At 37.1% G+C, this 20,572-nt stretch overlaps 1 protein-coding gene across 5 annotated transcripts in view; it reads right to left on the minus strand.

Annotated features, from left to right (window-relative positions):
* ATP2B1 (ATPase plasma membrane Ca2+ transporting 1) overlaps positions 1-20,572 on the minus strand; it is a 133,404-nt gene that overhangs the window by 29,900 nt on the left and 82,932 nt on the right. For all 5 annotated transcript variants that reach the window (XM_070788936.1, XM_070788935.1, XM_019960336.2 and 2 more), the window contains exons 6-15: positions 18,931-19,071; positions 17,584-17,622; positions 16,699-16,860; positions 14,862-15,076; positions 11,626-11,868; positions 9,302-9,543; positions 6,523-6,760; positions 1,608-1,787; positions 872-959; positions 403-509 (exon numbers count right to left, since the gene is read on the minus strand). In XM_070788936.1, coding sequence (XP_070645037.1) covers positions 403-509; positions 872-959; positions 1,608-1,787; positions 6,523-6,760; positions 9,302-9,543; positions 11,626-11,868; positions 14,862-15,076; positions 16,699-16,860; positions 17,584-17,622; positions 18,931-19,071 — 1,655 coding nt within the window. The remainder of the gene's footprint in view (positions 1-402; positions 510-871; positions 960-1,607; positions 1,788-6,522; positions 6,761-9,301; positions 9,544-11,625; positions 11,869-14,861; positions 15,077-16,698; positions 16,861-17,583; positions 17,623-18,930; positions 19,072-20,572) is intronic.

Consider the following 20,572-nt stretch of genomic DNA (forward strand, 5'->3'; position numbering starts at 1 on the left):
TATTAAATGATTATTCTTAAAAGTTACTCAAGCCATTTTCAGTTGAGTGTAAGATTTCTAATTTTATTCTTAATTTAAATCTGCTTAACTGTCCTAAGCCTGTCCCCTATTTAACAGGACCACTATAAGGTTCAGATGAGATATAGACACTTATGTGCTTTACAGAGTACAACGTAAATGTATGATCTTATTATAACTGTTCAAAAGAAGTCTTCTTCTAGCATCAAAAAAAGGTATTATATAACTAATTAGAGTTATAAACCAATTTCGGCTTACATATTGTCCCTCAAGAGTAGAGGGACAGTGTTTAAAATCAACAGCAATTTAGTAACAAAGAAACCAAACAAACAGAAAACCCAGCCAGTAATTACATCTGAGTATTTGAATTAGGTGAGTGCCTACCATTGCAAATCCAACATCAGCTTTCTTTAATGCCGGGCCATCATTTGTACCATCACCAGTGACAGCTACCACCTGGCGTTGTTCGGAAACAGTGCTGTCAATTATACCTGGAATAAAAGTATTTGTGCTGTAAAAACAATTTGTTTAATAGTGATTCTGTAGGGTATACCTTGGATGGCCAGTTTTATAGATTCAAAGTTCAAAATAAATAATTAAGCATAGAGAAATGGAAACTGCTGAGATGTTGGGCAAGGAACAACTCCAGAAACTGTTGTATTAGCAATTATATCCTATTTTACTCACTGAGAATAAACACAATCCACCTAAGGTATCAACAGGAAATGTATTCAGGTTTTATTGGCAAAGATGATATCCATGATTCAATCTAATATTTAGTATCTGTTACTATTTCAGGAAACAACGCATTTCTGTATCAAGAAATTGTGGGAAAATTGCAAAACCTACTCACCTTTAACCAGTGTATGTTTGTCAGTAGGAGATGATCTTGCAAGCACTCGAAGCTTTGGCCAAATCTTGTCTATCCGCTCTTGCTCAATCTATAAATTTTCGTCAAAGTTAAAACATGCCCAAGCCTAGTTTTCTAATTCCAAATTAGCTATCTAGCATTTGTATCAGTGGTTCTCAAAGGGTGGTTACCAGACCAGCAGTATCAGCAACTCCTGGGAACTTGTTAGAAACGGAAATTGCTGAGCAAGATTCAAGGCTTAGCTGATAAAGATACTGTGAGGTGGGGCCTAGTAATCCATGTATTACACAAAGCTCTCTAGGTCACTCTGATGCAGACTCAAGTTTGAGAACAATGTTATACATATCATTACAAAATCAAATTTTAACCATCTCCCCACTGCCTATGAACATGAAAACTCCTTAGCATAAGTAGTGCAGAGTTTGGGGCCTCCTAAAATATGTTCCATAGCAACCTGTCCAAAATCATCTCCCCTTACTGGCTTACACAGACTGTATTTCTTGGGCCCGGACTGAAAAAAAGAATGGCTCACTCCCTTCAAGGCAAATTTCTTTATCACTTGTTCCCTCTATTTCCTATAATGTTTTGCTTCTTGGGGTGAGGGCTGCGCCTTTCCAGGTGTGATGCCTAACACGCAGTGAATACTCAAAGTGTATTTGTTGAATGAATTTCCTAATATACTAAAAATATAGCAGCTTAAAAAGTAAAACACCCTTACCTCTCCTTTTTCATTTCGTATCCTCCTGTTGAAATCTTTACCTTCTAGGCAAAGAAAATCTTCCCCAGGATGTAAAATACCACATTTGGTGGCAATAGCCCGAGCAGTATTAATATTATCACCAGTGACCATCCGCACAGTAATTCCAGCCCTCTGACATTTCTTTATTGCATCTGGCACCTGGTTAATGTGGAAAAAATTCATATCATGAAAGAAAATTAGAGTATTTCCAGGATGGGGAAAAAAAAATCCCACTGAACAAATACAGATTGCCTCACAGTCCCACAAATGACAACCTTCATTTCGTCTCAAGATATTAAGTATTTCTTGCAGTATGGCCAATAACCTCTTCTTTCCTTTTCCACAGTCCTAGTTTAGGTTTCACTTTCAGTTATCATTTACTTAACTTGCCTGCATTATTCATTTGTCAAAGGCCTTTCCCAGCGCCTTTCCCCCTGGCAACCAATAAGCAATTCTTTCCTGGTTGGCTCTCTACTTTTCGGGTTCTACTGCCCAGACACCAGCATATACTGTTGGTGTTCTTGGGGTAAAGAGAGACTCACTTTCCACCCAACTCCTTATTTTTTAAGGGTCATCACCTCTCCTATTCTAGAACCTCCAACCACCATCTATGTGCTAATTACTTTCAGAGCTACATGTTTTTTCCCAGCTTATTGTGAGAGTTGGATTCTTAGTCATACCAGAAAAGCAGACATCAGAATGTAGGTGTCCAAAAGGAAAAGTATGCTTTCTATCTAATAGAAACCTAACGATGATCTGACCTCCTCCATCTCCCTTACCCTCTACATCCTTAAGGGCCAAAGAATCCTGCAGATTGGACCTCAAACCTTCCCTGCACTTCCCGTCACCATGCTTGTTGCCCGAGCTATTGCAATAGCATTTTTTTTTAATTGGCATCCCTGTGTTTATGTTTGTTTCCCCTTTAAAATGTCTGATATACCTGACAATAGAGTTCTTTTTCTAATACACTTTCTTAAAAATACATGACGATTACTCAACTGTTATACTATAAACCACAAAGTTCTCAGTATAATAGAGTGTCACACTTGAGCTTCAGAATAGTTTCCTAGTAGATAAACAAGGATTTACTGTATAGCACAGGGAACTATATTCAATATCTTGTAACAACCTATAATGGAAAAAAATAAAAAAAATGTATAACTGAATCACTTGGCTGTATACCTGAAACTAACACAGTATTGTAAATTGGATACATTTCAATTAAAAAAAAATACAAGATGACCAAATACTGTACTACTGGACACTCCTACATTAAAAAAAAAAATTGTTTAGATAAAATTGAAAATTTAGTTGGGTGTACTATATTTTATCTGGAAACCCTACTCTAGATCTAACTACCAGTTTACAGGAAATAGAAGGAAAGCACTCAGCAAAATCTGGAATGTAGAAAACTCCCCAGGACACACGTCTTTCTACAAATAATCTGCAAAAATATGACAGTGTATTTGCTGATTAGAAGAAAATAAAACTATTTGTTCTTTGACAGATAATCTGTAAGAATGGAAAAGAGAGGAAACCTATAGAGCTCTAGATTAAGACTTTGAGGGGCATGGCAATAGATTTAATGTGTACACTGGGTGATTCTGATTTGAATACACATTTGTGTTACAATTTAGGAAATTTTAAAAATAATGAATATTTAGGAATATCATTAAAAGTCTTAAGGATCATGATTGTGTTTCAGAAAAGAATTAGAAAAAAAATAGCTTCCAAGATCTAAATTTTTTTCTATTATACACTTTATCTATAATTTTGGGGTCTCTGCTTCTGTAGTTCCCTTTGCCTAGAAAATCCTTTTCTGTTCTTCTCTAACCAGAAAACCCATGACGATCCTTTCAGAACAGAGGTTACAAATGCAAATACCCGGAGGGCCATGCAGGTAACAGAAATGAGGAAAGCAGGCTAAGGAAGTGACAATTGGTCTTGGTTAAAGCTATGTGGCAAATGGTATTTAAGAGAGCAAACTAAATTATTAATAGGCCACTGATCACCAAATACATCCACTTAAAACTCAGAAGTTACCTCCAATTTTACAGAGAAACTGAAGAGAAGTCAAATATCTTTTTAAAGCATCTATGCATATGCAATAAAGCTGGATTTAGTCCAGGTATCTAATTAATCAAGATTCTCTACATGAGGACTGTACGGTCCAGGAGACGCACTCTGGAAAGCTACCTCCCATTACACTGTCTCACTTCATTGAAAGCACTCATCTCGTTTTGTGATACTGAAGAAATGAATTGCCACTTCCATGTTAAAAAAAAATAAACCTATCAACCTCAGTGCGAAGAACACAAAATGAGCAATACATCTTCCAAAGGACAAAAGTTGAAGGAATCCTGATTTAACATTCTATTTAGATAAGATTTAAGCCATAAATCAATGTATAAAACTTTGAATGGTTTTCCTTTGACCAAAGGTTGGCAAACATGATTTATCTGGATGTCTCACAAGCACCTGAAACTCTACAACTCCAAACTGAATTTACCTTGATCTCTAAATAGGCAGCTTTGTCTCTTATTACATTGGTAATACCATCTACCAGCCACTCAGTTATGCAAGCTGAAGAGTGATTCCTACTCCTCTAGAAGAGTTACTAAGAGAGAGCTCTGTCCTAAGTCTCTAGCTACACATCTTCCTCAAGACATTCTCTTGCCTACGTCACCTTCAGGCTTCTAGTTCCAAATGCCTACTTGACATATAACTGGCTCTTTCAGACACCTCCACAATGTCACGTAGATATATCCAAATCCAACATACGAATATCTAGTGGTTCTACCTCCATTTCCTTTGAAATCAAACTTTTCCTTCCAACTTCCCTGGTACAACTGAAGTACTATGCCATTATCATCTCTTGTTTGAGATCACTGCAACCATCTCATTAGGTTCTCTGTGTCGACTTCTCTGTTTCTTACAGAGTACTCCATGTACACTTTTTAACATGAATCATGTCACTTCCCAGCCTGAATTTCTTCAATGACTTCCCACAGCATTTCAGAATAAAATTCAGAGCCCTTACTGCCTGGTAAGGCCAAAGATAATCTCGTCTGCCCTTTCTTGTTCAGGCTTACAGCCACACTGCCCTCCTTTCTATCATCAAAAAACTAAATACTTCCTGCATAGCTCAGTCGGCAAAGCATCTGCCTGCAATGTGGGAGACCTGGGTTCAATATCTGGGTCAGGAAGTTCCTCTGGAGAAGGAAATGGCAACCCACTCCAGTCTTCTTGCCTGGAGAATCCCATGGACATAGGAACCTGGCAGGCTCCAGTTCATGGTATCGCAAGAGTTGGACATGACTTAGTGCTATCTTTTTTCTTGCCTTAAGCCTCCTGTATTTTTTGTCCCCTTTTCCTGGAATACTGTTCTTGCAGCTACTTAACATGGTTGGCTCACTTCTAGCCATCAGAGCTCAACTTAAATGTTAAATCCTCAGAAGTCTTTAACATGGGGTCTCTTATCTGTATCACTCTGTGCACATCCTTTATGGCCCTTATTTCACTTGTACTAGTCATAGTTGATGCCCCCTCATACCCCGTGCCAACTAGATTAGAAGGCCTATGATGGCAGGGACCAAGTCTTATTCCTTACAGAATGTGTTTTCCCTTGGCACACTGAGTACCTATCATTTTATCTGTTGTGTTACCTCTCTAGAGCATAAGTTTCATAATTATTGTGTTTCCTACAGTATTTCCAGTTCCTAGATGAGTGCCTGGTACTACATATTGGGTGTTGAAGCACTTAGTTGATGATAGTCACTGAACAAAAGCTATTTTTGCCTTTGTGCTTTTTATTCATGTTGCTTCTTTGCTCAAATGTGCTTTCCTCTCTCTCTCTCGGTCTAGCTAATACCTCTTCATCCTGTAAGACTCACATCAGGTAATCTCTGGGAAGTCAGTGACTTGACACCTCTCAGGGTTAATATAGCACAGTGGTTTTTTAAGCACACATGTCTTAAGGAGAGCTGGGTTTGAACATACCAGCTCTATGGTTTACAGCTAACTTCTATAAATCTCAATTTTTTTCTTCATCTTTCTGTAAGTAACAATACTTAGAGCTCAGAGGTGAATATTAAGTAAAATAATACACATTAAGCACTAAGCACAATAGCTGGCACCCGGTAAGAAGGCATTAAACATGTTGTTACTTTAAAAGGTTGGGGGCTCATGTTCTGTACTCATGTAACATGCTTTCCACATGTACCTATGTACTAATATGCTGGTTGTAACTATGTATTTGTCCACTCCCACCCAGGACAGTGACTTCTTTGAGGCTAGGAACCAGATCTCAAAAACCTTTATGTCTCCAGTATCCTCGTATAGTCTCAATAACAAAAAAAGCTATTGCTCAATAAACTTAAAAAAAAAAGAAACTAAGGAAGAAAAGCAAAGTCTAGAGCCACGGACTGTCCAGCTGGTAGCAAGATGCTTAAATTGAAAAAATTTTTTTTCATTCAGTTTTTCAGTTGAACTAGCCACAGTTCAAAAGCTCAGGAGTCACACGTGGCTGGTGGCTGTGATACGGAACAACACAGAGCAATTCCACGGTCGCAGAAAGTCCTACTGGCAGTGCTGGACCACAGAGCTCGAACACAGATAACTTAATGGTATTTACTGTATAATTTAATGTAAGTATCAATGGGGAAAACCTACTCAGTTCAAGGCACTGGGTATGGTGCTAAATAAACATGGAGGGTCCCAAAGAGGAGTTACTGAATTAAAAACCATAAACAGGCAGCACATGCATCCCAAGTACTATTATTTCACTCATCTTGGATTCACACTGGAAAGAAAATCACAAAGGCTAAGAATTTTACTAGAAAACCGGTTACAGTTAGTGCCTTCTGCACATGCAGAACACAGAACGTTTCACCACCTCAGGTCTCACAGGATCTTCAATCCCCACAACAGCAATGCATGTAAGGCCGGTGACAATATCATTTTCATTATCCCACTCTGGTTCTGGTTCTCCTGCTGGGAAATCTCTGAATGCAAGACATATGGTTCTCAAGCCTTCTGATGCCATCGGTTCAATCACAGTTTTTACAATATCATCACGGTCCCTTGGTCTGAATACTTTTGCCTCACCATTAGCACTCAAGATTTTGAAACACCTATAAGGAAATGTTGAATCCAAACATCAATAATTAACAAAGATAATAGTTAATGCCATTTAAGTGACTTGGATGGGCTAGAAATCATGTAATCTGATTATCTGGAATTCAGAGAACTATGTATGTTGCGTTTTTACAGGCTTCAACCATATTTACTTTTCACTCTCCCCTTTACAAAACAGTTCTCTTTTTATGGTTCTCATTTGATCATTCTTCATTGAATCAGTTACTCGAGATATTCTTAAAACTTCTCTTTAGGAAATGCAGGGCTTTAAAATTTTCACCAAAAACCCCTAGTGGCAGAGAAGAATAAACTACGTACCTGTACATTTTGGTGCAGATTTAGATATTAGTCTTAAGTAACACAAAACTGCCAAATATGTCCTTCTTTTAAAGTAAAAAGCCACGTTCAATCAACCCCTTACCTGAGATGTTGTCTTATCACCTACATTGTTTTAACCATAAAAGAGAAAAGTAACTTACTGTTAAAATAAGCCTTCTATTAGAATGAAAGATAATGCCGAAATAGTTTTAGTTTCAGTGAAATGAACTACAACCTTTTAACAATGTAGTAAATAAAAGTTACCCGGTATATATTTCCCTACATCAAGTTTTTCACATTGCCTCTCCTGTTCTTCCTGCTTGGAGATGCCACTGCTTCCTGCTTCTAGGAAAGTGATTCCCAAATCCCCATCTTCTGTTCTGACTGGTTTTCCATCCTAAGAGTCCACTCAGATGTTGTACCAGTACTTTAAACTGACTGCAGGCGAGACTACAGGCCGTCTCCTCACTGACCATTGAATTTATATCAACATTACTACCAATAATTTCAATGTGAAGTCTAAACTCACTTGAATACTTCCTTTCCCCTTGTCATCTATATAGTATTAGCTCCTAAGTCCTATGTACTTGCCCTCTGAATATTTCCTCTCCTTCCTATTGCCCCTGCTTCTTCTTGCTCTTACTTGGAGCTAAAGCTACTGTAATAGCCTTTGAATTGATATCAGTCTCCAGCCCATCCTTTCCCCTCCTCCCAACCCACCTTATTCCCTGATGCAAGAAGTATCAATTCCACAGTTTTGCTCCCTCTGCTACCTGATGAAAAAAAGTCTTCAGCCGCATTATCTGGCCTACTTAACTGTTTTAACTGCTGAGCCTAGAATTTAAGAGCCTCCACAACAAAATGTAAATTTCACTGTGAGAAGAATACTGTCTACTTAGTATACTCCATGTGAGATGTTTTGCATGCATTGTTTTATCTCACTGTCTTAGAATTAGGAGTCATTATCCTCTTTTTTCAGTGAAGTAAAAATGGAAGCTAAAGGAAGATCTCAAAGCTACTGAGTTGCAACAGAGCCACTACCTGACTGGTTTTGATTCAAAAATCTCCTCCATCCATCTACCTGTTTTCCAACAAGCCCCAGAAACAAGATATCTCACACCTGAGGGAAGTCAGATAACCAAGCACATGTAAAGGGAAGAAAGAAGTCCTATGTGTCACAAAAGCCCACCACCACTCAGCTGAACTGTGTGACTATTAGCTATTCCCCCAATATGGTCTGCACATTCTCACCTCCTTCCCTCCAACGTGGCCTCCTTCACCTTCACGTTCTTACTTCATACCAAAACCTGTCTTAAATGCTACACCCTTCATAGTATGATCTCTCATCTTCAACATTTTGTGTGCATCTGTCATATTTTGCATTAACATTTATGTGTTTTTCTCTTAATCCGTGAGATTATAATCTGCCGAACACGTTATAACATTGGATTATAATCCATTTATAAGCAAACTAAAATGGAAATACTTTAAATATTGCAGTTTCAAGTGAGTTCTAATTTTCCAGAACTGGCCTCAATTTTTAAAAAAAGTTTTCTACTGGAATTAAAAAAAAGGTCAAAATAATTTCAATGCTTGTAGTAACAGATAAGCATTAGGAAAATTATATTTAAACATGTGATGTCGAAACTGGGGTCACTGGTCTGTATATGGACAGTACAAAAAAAAAAGATTACCATCCAAAATGACAGCAGGTATTTAAATACAAAAATGCAGTAGCATTAAGTATGATAAAACCTCACTCTGATATAAAAGGAAGAGCCTCAAGATCAAGTTTTAATGCTTTATTATTCTAAAAACTAATATATAATTCATTCATCACTATCTACAATGCAGTATAGAAGACATGACCATGAAGTTTTCTTCCCAGGAGGCTTTTATTTTTTGTGATCCTATACAGCAATGGACTCAACATCCCTAAGAACAAATATCAATGTTCATTTTGTTAAACCATACAGACTGAATATAATGGGCTTATTTTCCCTGTAGAAAAATACTAAGAAATAAAAGAAGCTGGAGTATGAGAATGGCAGAATATCCTGGACAAAAGATCAATACCATTTAATTACACTAATAAACTCTTAAGGTCCTAGAAAATGCCTGATGTTCACAAAAAGGAAGTGTCAACAATAACAACAGAGTAGGTATTTCATAAAGCAACCACAGTGAGCAATTTATTCATCTAAGCATTTTACTCTTACTTTTTCAGAATTATCTCAGATGCACCCTTGCTGAATATTCGGTAACTTCCATCTGAATTTTTCAGGACAGTGCTCATGGACTTTCTGACAGAATTGAAGGTGTAGACTTTGTACAGTGCTTCTTCCGGTATTTCATTTCTAACATCCTGATAATCCCGCTTTAAATCCAAAAGAAATCCCAGCAAGGCACATTCAGTTTTATTACCAACATGACGAGGTAATCCACCCTCTTTCTCTGGTGGCTATAAGAGAAAAAGGTTTAGAAGCTAGTACCATAGTTTAATTTAGAATGCAAAACAGAATGAGACATTCTAAACAAAATCATATAGGAAACCTCTATTAGTATCAGCATTTCAAAGAGGAACATAGAAAAAGAAAGGCTGAAAGAAGGTCTGGGGCAAAAATGATGTGGATTCCACTCTCAGCCCTGCCAATTATTAGCTATGTGAATTTCTGGCAAGTTAACTCAACTGCCATGGTTTTTGGCTTCAACATCAGGACAACAGGAGCATCCAAGAATTAAATGAGGTAAGACATGTAAAGTTTAAAGCTGGTTCCTAACACATGCTGCTGCTGTTCAGTCATTAAGTCATGTTTGACTCTTTGCAATCCCATGGACTATAGCACGGCAGGCTTCCCTGTCTTTTATACTCTCTCCCAGACTTTGCTCAAATGCGTGTCTATTGAGTTGGTGATGCTATCTAACCATCTCATCCTCTTCTCCTTTTGCCTTCAATCTTTCCCAGCATCAGGGTCTTTTCCAGTGTTGGCGCTTCCCATCAGGTGGCCAAAATACTGGAGATTCAGCTTTAGCATCAGTCCTTTCTATGAATATTCAGAGTTGATTTCCTTTAGGATGGATTGACTCGTTTGATCTGCTTGCAGTCCAAGGGACTCTTAAGAGTCCTCTCTAACACCACAGTTCAAAATCATCAACTCTTTGGCGCTCAGCTTTATTTATAGTCCAACTTTCACATCCATACATGACTACTGGAAAAACCACAGCTCTGACCATATGGACCTTTATCAGCAAAGTGATGTCTCTACTTTTTAATACATTGTCTAGGATTGTCACAATTTTCCTTCCAAGTAGCCAGTGTGTTTTCATTTCAGGGCTGCAGTCACCATCTGCAGCGATTTTGGAGTTCAAGAAAATAAAATCTGTTAGTGCTTCTACTTTTTCCCTTTCTATTTGCCACGAAGTGATGGGACCATATACTGTATCTTAGTTTTGCACATTGAGTTTTAAACCAGCTTTTTCACTCTCCTCTTTCACCTTCATCAAGAGGTTCTTTAGTCCCTCTTCACTTTCTGCCATTACAGTGCTATCATCTGCATATTTGAGGCTGTTAATAGTTCTCCCAGAAATCTTGATTCCGGCTTGTGACTCATGCAGCCTGACACATATAGGACTTAATAAATTTTAATTCCCTTCCTTTTCTCTTGTTTTCATAAAAGTTTATATTAAATAGTTCAAAATTAAATCTACTTTACCATTTATTATGGCTTAAAATAAAAGTACAGTCATTAAAATATAGTTGCCTTAAATACATATAAAACCTTTATTTCCTTCAGAGTGTCTCCGCAAATACCTCCTTCTGTAATCATCACAACCGTATGAAGGGCAGATAAAACCATCTTCACTTAACAACTGAAGAAAGTAAAGCTTAGGCTTTCAGCTAGTAAAAGACAGAGCTAGATGTAAAACCAAGATCTCGTCACTTTCCAGTCCAATAATCCAATTCAAGCAATATTAATTTACAGTCTTCATCCGTAATTCACTAGAACACATAACAATCTCATTCTTTATGTTATAAATAAAACTTTTTAAATGTGCAAAGTTAAAAATATTTTATTCTAAGGTACCACAAGTCTAGAGTTACTTTATTCAGTTAGTGCCAAAGGTTTAAGAATTACCTTATAGGTACGATCTACTGAGAAACCAAAAAGAGCCTATAGCAAGCATGTTTGACACATAGTAAGTTAAAATCTGGTTTCAAAATTTGCTCCAGGAAATTGAAAGTTGACTTTCTACAGTAAGATAGCCTAGTCTTTCACAAAATGAATGAAGTAGAAATTTTAAATTGAGGACTTATTCTGGTTATGTGGCTCAAAAGTTTCTAAACACAGAAAATTCAAAATATAGAAGAAAAATACAAGTAAACATAATATATACGTTGATCAACAGATCTTATTTAAAAACTTAACACAACTCATTTCTTCAAATTATGAATAATAGTGATAGGGCTTAAGAACTACATATAGTCAAATCATCACAAATCGAAAAACTAGTTTTCATACATAAATCATTAAAGAAACCTTACCAATATTTTTGATGTATAAGCACAATTCACAGAAATTCCTGTTACAAGATAGGACAAAATATTTGGTGGAATAGCTTCTGGGTCAGGAATCTTTTTATAATGTTTTTCATTTATGTAAGCTTGAACAACTGTCATTCGGTTCATTGTCAATGTTCCTGTCTTATCTGAACAAATAGCTGTAGCATTTCCCATGGTTTCACAAGCATCCAGATGCCTTACTAAATTATTATCTTTCATCATTTTCTACAGTGACAAAAAAAAGAGGTAGTTAAGCTACACATAAAACCAATAACCTCATTATATCAAAATGATTGTAAACTGCTTTAAAATCAGAACTATAACTCCCAACTTTACTTGGATACATAGTATAAAGCACCGATTTAATACTGGAAGAATTTAATATAAATGGCCTATTCAAATAAGCTAAACAAAGTACTAGCTTTCTGTGGCTTCAGTACGTTTCCCACTACATAACATAATCTAGTAAATGAAAGCAAATCATGCTGACATGCCTCCAACAGCTTCTAGGAAGCATCCTCAAATTCTAAGAGCAATGACAATTTGTACTCACAGCCATGTAACTGTATTTACATGTAAGGTTTAAGTCTCCTTGTTAAGTGGAAAACAAAAGATTCTTGAATCAGTCAATAAGAAAAAAGTAGCTTTTATCAGTTAAAATATAGATTTTGTGGGTATGTAGTTGCCTGAATTTTTTTTTTCTCTTTTTGACTCTGACAGATTGAGGTAACATATCAAAACCAGCAAGGGTCACTTTTATCTTCTCCAAATGGTGGTACACTGGCATTCTCATCCTGAGGATCATCTCTTCCTCTTACTTATAAGAAAAAGATAGTTTCTAAAGAAAATAAGAGTTTTACTATAGTTCCAAAAGGCATTTAGGCTAAAATGCTTAATAACTGATTCCTGAAACATTAACTGGAATGGGTTAAAAACTGCAAAGAGTTATTTTACAAAGTATGTTCTGTGTCTACTAATGTGCAAGATATTGCAAGAAACTCGTTCCTTGAAGTTTGGGGAAGGAAGATTACTGTGATCTGTGTTAATACTAATGATTAAAACAAAGTTCTGCAGTAAAAAAAAAAAAGGTGTTCAGTTTTGCAAAACACTAACAGAGGAGCCATAAGGACGACACCTCAGTGAAGAGAAAAGTGGTAACGTTCGGGCTAAATGAACATTTAATGAAAGCTTAAAGAACAATAGTCAAAATGCTCCTACTCATTTTCTGTCAAAGGAATGCAAATCAATTCTGCCTGTATCTTTTTGATCAACTGAAAAATCAGTATCACTAATGAGTACTCAAAATGAACTAATTTCAGTACTGATAAAATGATTTTACCCATGTGTCTAAAACTTACATTTACCCTCAATTGTTTTCTAATTATTTTAAGACATCAAGTAGATGAACAGATAGTATCTCACTATTACTTTGATACATTCACCACTTCATTTTTGAAACAAAAGATGTGAAATGCCTGAATATAAACTTAAACAGGAAGCCAAAAAATATTCTTATCAAGACAAGTCTGCTAAAAATTCTTGGGAACACTGAAGATGAGAGTGCAAGAGCAGAAACTATGATTAATTACTTTGTATTGCTTTCTGTCATTAATACTACTTAGGAAGAAATACTAATTAACATTAGAAAACTGACAAAAGCAGCATTTTTCATTAGGTATAATTTTATGTGTGAAGCCATTTTGAAAGAAAGATCAAAACTGTCCAGGCTGAAGCTGTAAGCCAACTAGATGTCCATCAACAGATGAATGGATAAAGATGTGGTACATACATACAATGGAATATTACTCAGCCATTAAAAAGAACGAATTTGAGTTAGTTCCAGTGAAGTGGATGAGCCCAGAGCCTGTTATACAGGATAAGTAAGTCAGAAAGAGAAAAAACAAATATAGTATATTAATGCATATATATGGAATATATGTATAGTATATTAATGTATATATATGGAATCTAGAAAAATGGTATTGATGAACCTATTTGCAGGGAAAGAATGGAGAGGCAGATGTAGAGAATGAACTTGTAGACACAGTGGGGGAGACAGCAAGTGGGACGAGTGGAAAAAGTAGGATCAACATATATACACTATTGTGCGTAAAGTGGATAGTTAGAAAGAAACTGCTATATAGCACAGGGAGCCCAGTCTGGTGCTCTGTGATGACCCAGAGGGGTAAGATGGGGGGAAGGGAGGGAGGCTCCAGAAGGAAGGGATATATATATAAAAATATGGCTGATTCGTGCTGTTGTATGGCAGAAATGAACACAACATTACTATAAAAGTTAAAAAAAAATAAAAAAACTGTCCAGGCTAATTCTTTTAAAATCCAATTTGCTTTTACCATTTAAGATATAAAACCGATAAAAAAGAAAATTAATAATCTTCAAACAGAATATTCCTTTAAGTAAAACAGCAGTCAGCAAAAACATCCAAGCTCATTTTTTCAGCATTCGACTTTGAGAACAGAAGGACTGTATTACTGTAAACGGAGTGGTCAGAGACAGTAACATGTGAAGAGAGCTGAGTAAAGTTAGAGAGCTGACGATGCAAAGAAAGGAGCACACAGGTGCAAAGGTGCGAAGAAGGCTAGAGTTTTTGAGAGGCAGCAGGAAGGCTGGTGAGGCTGGACCAGAGCGGGAAAGAGAGGTGGGAGATGAGCACGAGAAGAGAGAGAGACTGGCAGACTGGGCAGGCCCTGCAGGCCACGGTGAGGAACCTTGGATCTCATTCTGATGAGAAGCCACTGGAGGGTTTTTACACAAGAAACAAAAACGATCTGAATTATTTTTTAGAAACATGAATCTGCCTACCATGTGAAGGCAGGACCGTGGGGTCATGAGAGTCCAACAAGGAGGCCTGAGATTGTTGGAGTCAGGTCAACCACTCTGCTCTTGTACCACAGGCAAATGACAAACACGCTTACTTCAATTTTACAGATGGGAAACAGAAGGGGACCGGACATCTTAACTATCGTACGAGGAAAAGTAAGCTAGAACTTTCCCCAGTGGAGTTCTGCTTAGCTCTGTGTCAAGGCTGCCCTTTCAGGCATGTATAGGTCTCGATGCAGAGATCTTCAACTGGGGAGAGGAGGAGGGGACCAACAACAGAATTTCTAAAGGACACAGAGTAAATGTATGCAAGTCTCCTACTTTCAGAACCTAAAAGGAATAGGGGAGGCAGTTGTGCATCAGTCTTTTCCGCTTACCTTGACTGAGTAAGCTAGTGAGATAGTGACGGCAAGGGGCAGACCTTCTGGTACCGCCACCACTAAAACCGTAACTCCAATAATGAAGAACTTCACAAAATACTGTATGTAAATCGGTGTGCACTCAGCAAGCCATGGTCTCTTCTGAACCCAGAAGGTATCAATTACAAAATATAAGACAAGAATGATAACTGTGATGGCAGACATCAACAAACCTTTCAGCACACAAAAAGAAGGAAAATGTAATCATTAAATATTCTAGACATGACTCATTGTCAGTTACATATTAGCCACTGGAAGAATCATAACTACTTTGGTGATATTTAATTTCTCTGAGAAACTGTTACCTACTTTTTTGCACCTAACTCATCCCTTGACATTGTTAGATTTAAGTTCTGCTTCTGACTAGGAGAACTGGAAAAAAGTGTTTATGATTCTTTTTTAGACTTAACTGTATCTTCGGTCTTTTACTAAAGCTGAGACAAAATAACAAGCAATGACAAGGAAATACCAAAAGCGTAGCGTAAGCTGCTTAATGACAAAAGAGAAGTTGGTAAGAATCTGATCAATGGGGAGACCTGGAATTAAATATTCAACTCTGTTTTTTAATGAAAAAACACAAATTACTGAAATTAATTTTTTCATCTATCCTTGCTGCTTTATTAACTAAGAAAACCAAGAGTTAATCACCTATTACAAATCATTTACCTTTCTATTTTGTGGGGTGTTTAATCTCCTTATAAATGAATATTACAAAATAAAGCTGTCCACATATCTGGAACTAATAATCCAATCTGATGTTTATTAAAACACCATCACCACCTTAAATCCATCCATTTCTGTATGATTCAGTATTACCATTTGGCTAAATATTATAGAAAGCAAATATCTCCTAGATAATAAGCTTTCTGAGGACAGAGGTAAATTCTTAACTTTTTCTGAGATAATCCCAGGAAGTAACAGAATGATGCCATGTAAGTGACTTGAACTGTTGTTTAGTCGCGAAGTTGTATCTCTTTTGTGACTCCAAAGACTACAGCCCAACAGGCAAGAATACCGGAGTAGATTGCCATTTCCTTCTCCAGGGGATCTTCACAACCAAGGGATCGAACCCAAGTCTCCTGCATTGCAGGCGAATTCTTCATTACTGAGCCAGCAGGGAAGCCCCTACGTGATTTGAATAGTATATGCTGATTTAGCCACCTGTGTTCTTTCATAAAGATGATACAGTTGAAGGGCATACTCTGATTTTAGCTATAGCACTGTTTTATTTTCCCCTGAAGAGTGGTTCTATGAACAGGTGTTTTCTAGTGATGGTTCTAATTTATAACTTCAGTCACACCAGGGCGATGCTATAACTAATCCACTCAATTTAAGTAATCGGCAATTTTTGGAAAAACACGTACCTAATTTTTTTTTCATAGTCAATAAAAAGATGAGAAGATGTGTGGTGAAATTTCTTTTTATTAAAATATAGCTGGGTAATTTGTAGGGAGTAAGCCCCCTCTCTATTGCTCCCAGAAATTCAGATACGAGCTCATGGGCTTGTGAATTGGGTATAGACTTAAGCACTAACCCTAACCTGACCATTTATTTATTTGCAAGTTGACTGAGGACACTCCCTCTACATAAAAGATGGTAACAGTTTCCAAGTTTCAAAATATTATGAGGCTCTCTAATAACTCAAAAGGTACACTGTAGATAAAACTGAAAATATTGTTAACTCCCCTTCCACTCACAAAGCCAACGATTTCCAGTCTTATGTCAAAAGATATTTTTAAATAGCAAGTCAGCATATTTTAAAACAAAACATCTTATTTGCTTATATATATCATACCTGCTTTGCCAATCTGAACAGCTAGTTTCGTCAGTTTCCCCTGTAAAACAGATTTTTCCTTTTTTGGCAAATTTGCTTTCTTTTTGTCTTTCTCATCACCATCTCCACCTTCTTCACTCTTCAGAGGCTGCATTTCCATGGCTGCACCATCCTGGGCTTTTGCTATGTTGAAGTGCACACATAACTGTTAACATTCTAAAGCAATTTGGTGTGTGTGGGGGCGGGGGGGCGGGAATCAATTTCTTACAGAAACATAAAGATCTAAACATTCACCTTGGTGTGTATGTCTGTGCCCACCCAGAGAAAATAAGACAATAGTGACGCTACGTTTTGAAACTGTACCAGATTTGAGAATGCTGTGCTAGGAAATAGAGATGAGGCGATGAAGAAATACAGTCCCGAAAGAGCTAAATACCCAATCATCTCTCCTCCTGTGTGTTGTCATTCCAAACACCATAAATTCCTCCCAATAAGTTATAACCATAATGTAGAACATCATGTGAGACCACACAAACGAGAAATGTACATATGCTTACAGACTCTTAAATAGATGCCAAAAAATTTACATTATATATTTTGTTACTTAAGCATTTCTGCCAGCAATCACATAGTAACCAATGATAAAATGCCTGAAATGTTTAAGTTTAAAGTTACCTACATCTGGAGCTTTCTAAGTTTACTACCACATGCCATAATTAAAATCTTATCAAAACATTAAGGCAGCATGAGTCAGGCACTGACCAGAGAGACATACACCCAAGTAATACAGGTTGTTAATTTTCTCTGCTACAAGTATCCTACTTTTGGATGAATACAGTACACAAGAGAAATAGTTTTGGCTATAATAAGAATAAGCTAAGTGTACTTTTAACCTCCTGAATTTACCTTTGTTGCGATTCTCAATAGCTCCGTCTTGTTTCTTATCTGTAGGAACAAAATGGGAATTAAAGCTTTCCAAAAGAAATGAATACAGCCATGCTAAATTATGCAAAGGTAGTTCACATTTCTATAACAGAAATGTTACACAACGGAGTGTGTGTGTACAGATTAGAAAGCCTGTAATGACCTGATGGCTCAATCTCTCCCTAGGTCTTAACCATGGGGGAACATTCCAAAATAATTTGGGGCATCACATTTGGGTTGACTTCTCCATAAAACTTTACTCTTTTTTATGCTGCAATATCTCCAAAGGTTTTCAAACTAAATATAGATGTAAGCCTAAGAATGTAGGAAAGAGACAGTTAGAGAGGGAAGGAGTGCCCTAGGAAGACCACAGGCACACAGGACAGCTTTGATGGGAAAGAGAAGCAAAGTGGTCTGTGTAACAGGAGAGGCAAGCAAGTAAAACTGGAATATGAAAATACAAAGTCAGTCACTTAAATTTATTTAATTTTACTTAGGCTAGTAAGCCCATATTTTTCTCACAGACATAAGTATTTAAGTGGTTAAACCTCAGTAAACTGCTGTTGCCCTAAAAGGAAAAACTCTGGAGTAAACGATGGTACAGTAAATACTTAAAAGCAGAGTAGGGAAGGCTTTTTTAAAAAAGTGACATACTGCCCAATGAAGTGATTCTGATAACTATTTCCCTATATAAACAGAGCTTCTTATAAGACCCTTGTGGATAAACTATGGTTATCAAGTTTACTAATAACAGATCCCATGTAGGGACAGTAGATACAATGGGTCAAGATAAAAATTTTAACACCTTAACAAGCTAATAATGGGCTGAATATAACAAGACAAATATACTAGGTGTCAAAGTGAAGTCTTGATCTTATGTCTAAAAGCCAACAATGTAAGATAATACATTAGTAGGAAACTTGAAAAAGATGAAAAAGTTCAATAAGGCCAAAATGTGATATGTCTGACCTATCACAGTTGATATGAAAGTAGGAAAAAAAAAGTAAACAGGAACTGGGAATTTGATTCACTTTGCTGGTCAAATGAAAATGACGGAGATTTTCAAGTGTTCAAGGAGGTGCTGAATTTGTCTGACTCTGGTAAAGAGGATGATGTCTTTATAAAGCCTTTTATGAACTCTTAAGTCTTAAAACAAAAAAAATCCCTTCCATCAATTCTAACACCTGAAAGTACTACACTGGGTAACGAACTTTTTGTAGAACTCTTTATATCAAAACCTGATGAAAGAATGTATTTATCGGGTGAGTAATTACAATCCAGCTGCTGTATTTCCAATTACCAATTCGTATAGCGTATTGCTATTCTTACTTTTCTTTTCCTTTTTCTTCTCATCTTTCTTCTCTTCCTCTTCACCTCCAGCTCCAAGTAAGGTAAAGATAATTCCAGTTTGAGAATTTATACCTACAGCAGTAACTACCATTCTTCCAGAGCCTTCCATTACATGAGTACCTGTAACAATAAAAAATCCAGTAAGACATTAAATAAAGCCTAAGTTCTTGCGCTTAAGGTTTTAAGTTCGTAATATGTCATCTGAGTTCAAAACCCACTTTACCACTCATTTATCCTGTGATTCAGGGCAAAGTGTAACATCTCAATGACCAGTCCACAGATGGGGATAACAGTACACGTACACTTTGTAAAAATGAGAATCAAGTATAATCTAGGGGTTCAGTGAATGGTCAGTATTTAAATTATAACTGTGTTTTTATCGTTGGGGACATTTCTCTGAGAAAGCCATCACTTAGAAAGAAATATGCTTAGAACCAAAAGGATTACACAGCAACAACCGCCATATCCCTAAGACAACCCCACAACCTCTCCCTAACCCAGGCTGTCATGCCAGCCCACCTTGATCACTGCAGCAGCTTCCTAGCAAGTTTCTGTCTTTCCAGTTCATCCTGAAAAAGGTTTGACTCTCCTCAAATGTGATTTTATCCAAGCCTCTCATGGCTCCAAAACTTCTGACTCTACATGGCCTACTCCATAAAATCCAAAATCTCCACACGGAGACCGATCCACCTTCCAAATTTTTTCATCCATTACTCTCACATAAAACTCCATTACAAAAAGTTAGCGGGCAGAGACGGGAACGTGGACTGAATTCTGACTCTGTCCCTCACAATAATCTTGCAAGCTGACAAGACAGATTCAATCCAGCCCTGGCAGAGGACAGAGGGCATATTTTCCTTATAACGCTGCTAAGCTTGCTCACAGCTCTCCAACCTGTACATCCACACCTCTGCATCTTTGCTTTACTCACTACAAGGCTTCCCACCTCTCTGTTCTACTACTTTTGTGAATTTTAAGTAGCTTTCTAAACTGAAACTCTTGTTTAAATATTGAAAATATTCTTTATAGTTATGACTTATTTATTTGATCTCCTACTTCAGGAGGACAGGTCTGAAGCACCTACTAACATCCTGTTTAACAAATCAACCTTCAGTTGTTATTTGCAAACTAAGATTGTGAAGCATGTGTACTTACTATAGTACTTAAGGATTTGTATGTGGCTATTAATTGCTGAGTAATTTATCCCACATGAATTTTTAAATCTTTGATTTTCTTGCTTTAAAAAAATCTATATTCTGACTATTTCACTAATTATTAGCTTCTATGCCAGCAAAAATGCAAGAGAAACAAGAAATAAAGGACAGTGAAACAATATTTACTGAGCAAGTTCAGTCGCTCAGTCGTGTCTGACTTTGCGACTCCATGAACCGCAGCACGCCAGGCCTCCCTGTCCATCACCAACTCCTGGAGTTTACTCAAACTCATGTCCATTGAGTCAGTGATGCCATCCAGCCATCTCATCCTCTGTCGTCCCCTTCTCCTCCTGCCCCCAATCTTTCCCAGAATCAATGAGTCAGCTCTTCACATCAGGTGGTCAGGTGGCCAAAGTATTGGAGTTTCAGCTTTAACATCAGGCCTTCCAATGAACACCCAGGACTGA

The sequence above is a fragment of the Bos indicus genome, chromosome 5, assembly GCF_029378745.1.
Source record: "Bos indicus isolate NIAB-ARS_2022 breed Sahiwal x Tharparkar chromosome 5, NIAB-ARS_B.indTharparkar_mat_pri_1.0, whole genome shotgun sequence".
Taxonomy (NCBI): domain Eukaryota; kingdom Metazoa; phylum Chordata; class Mammalia; order Artiodactyla; family Bovidae; genus Bos; species Bos indicus.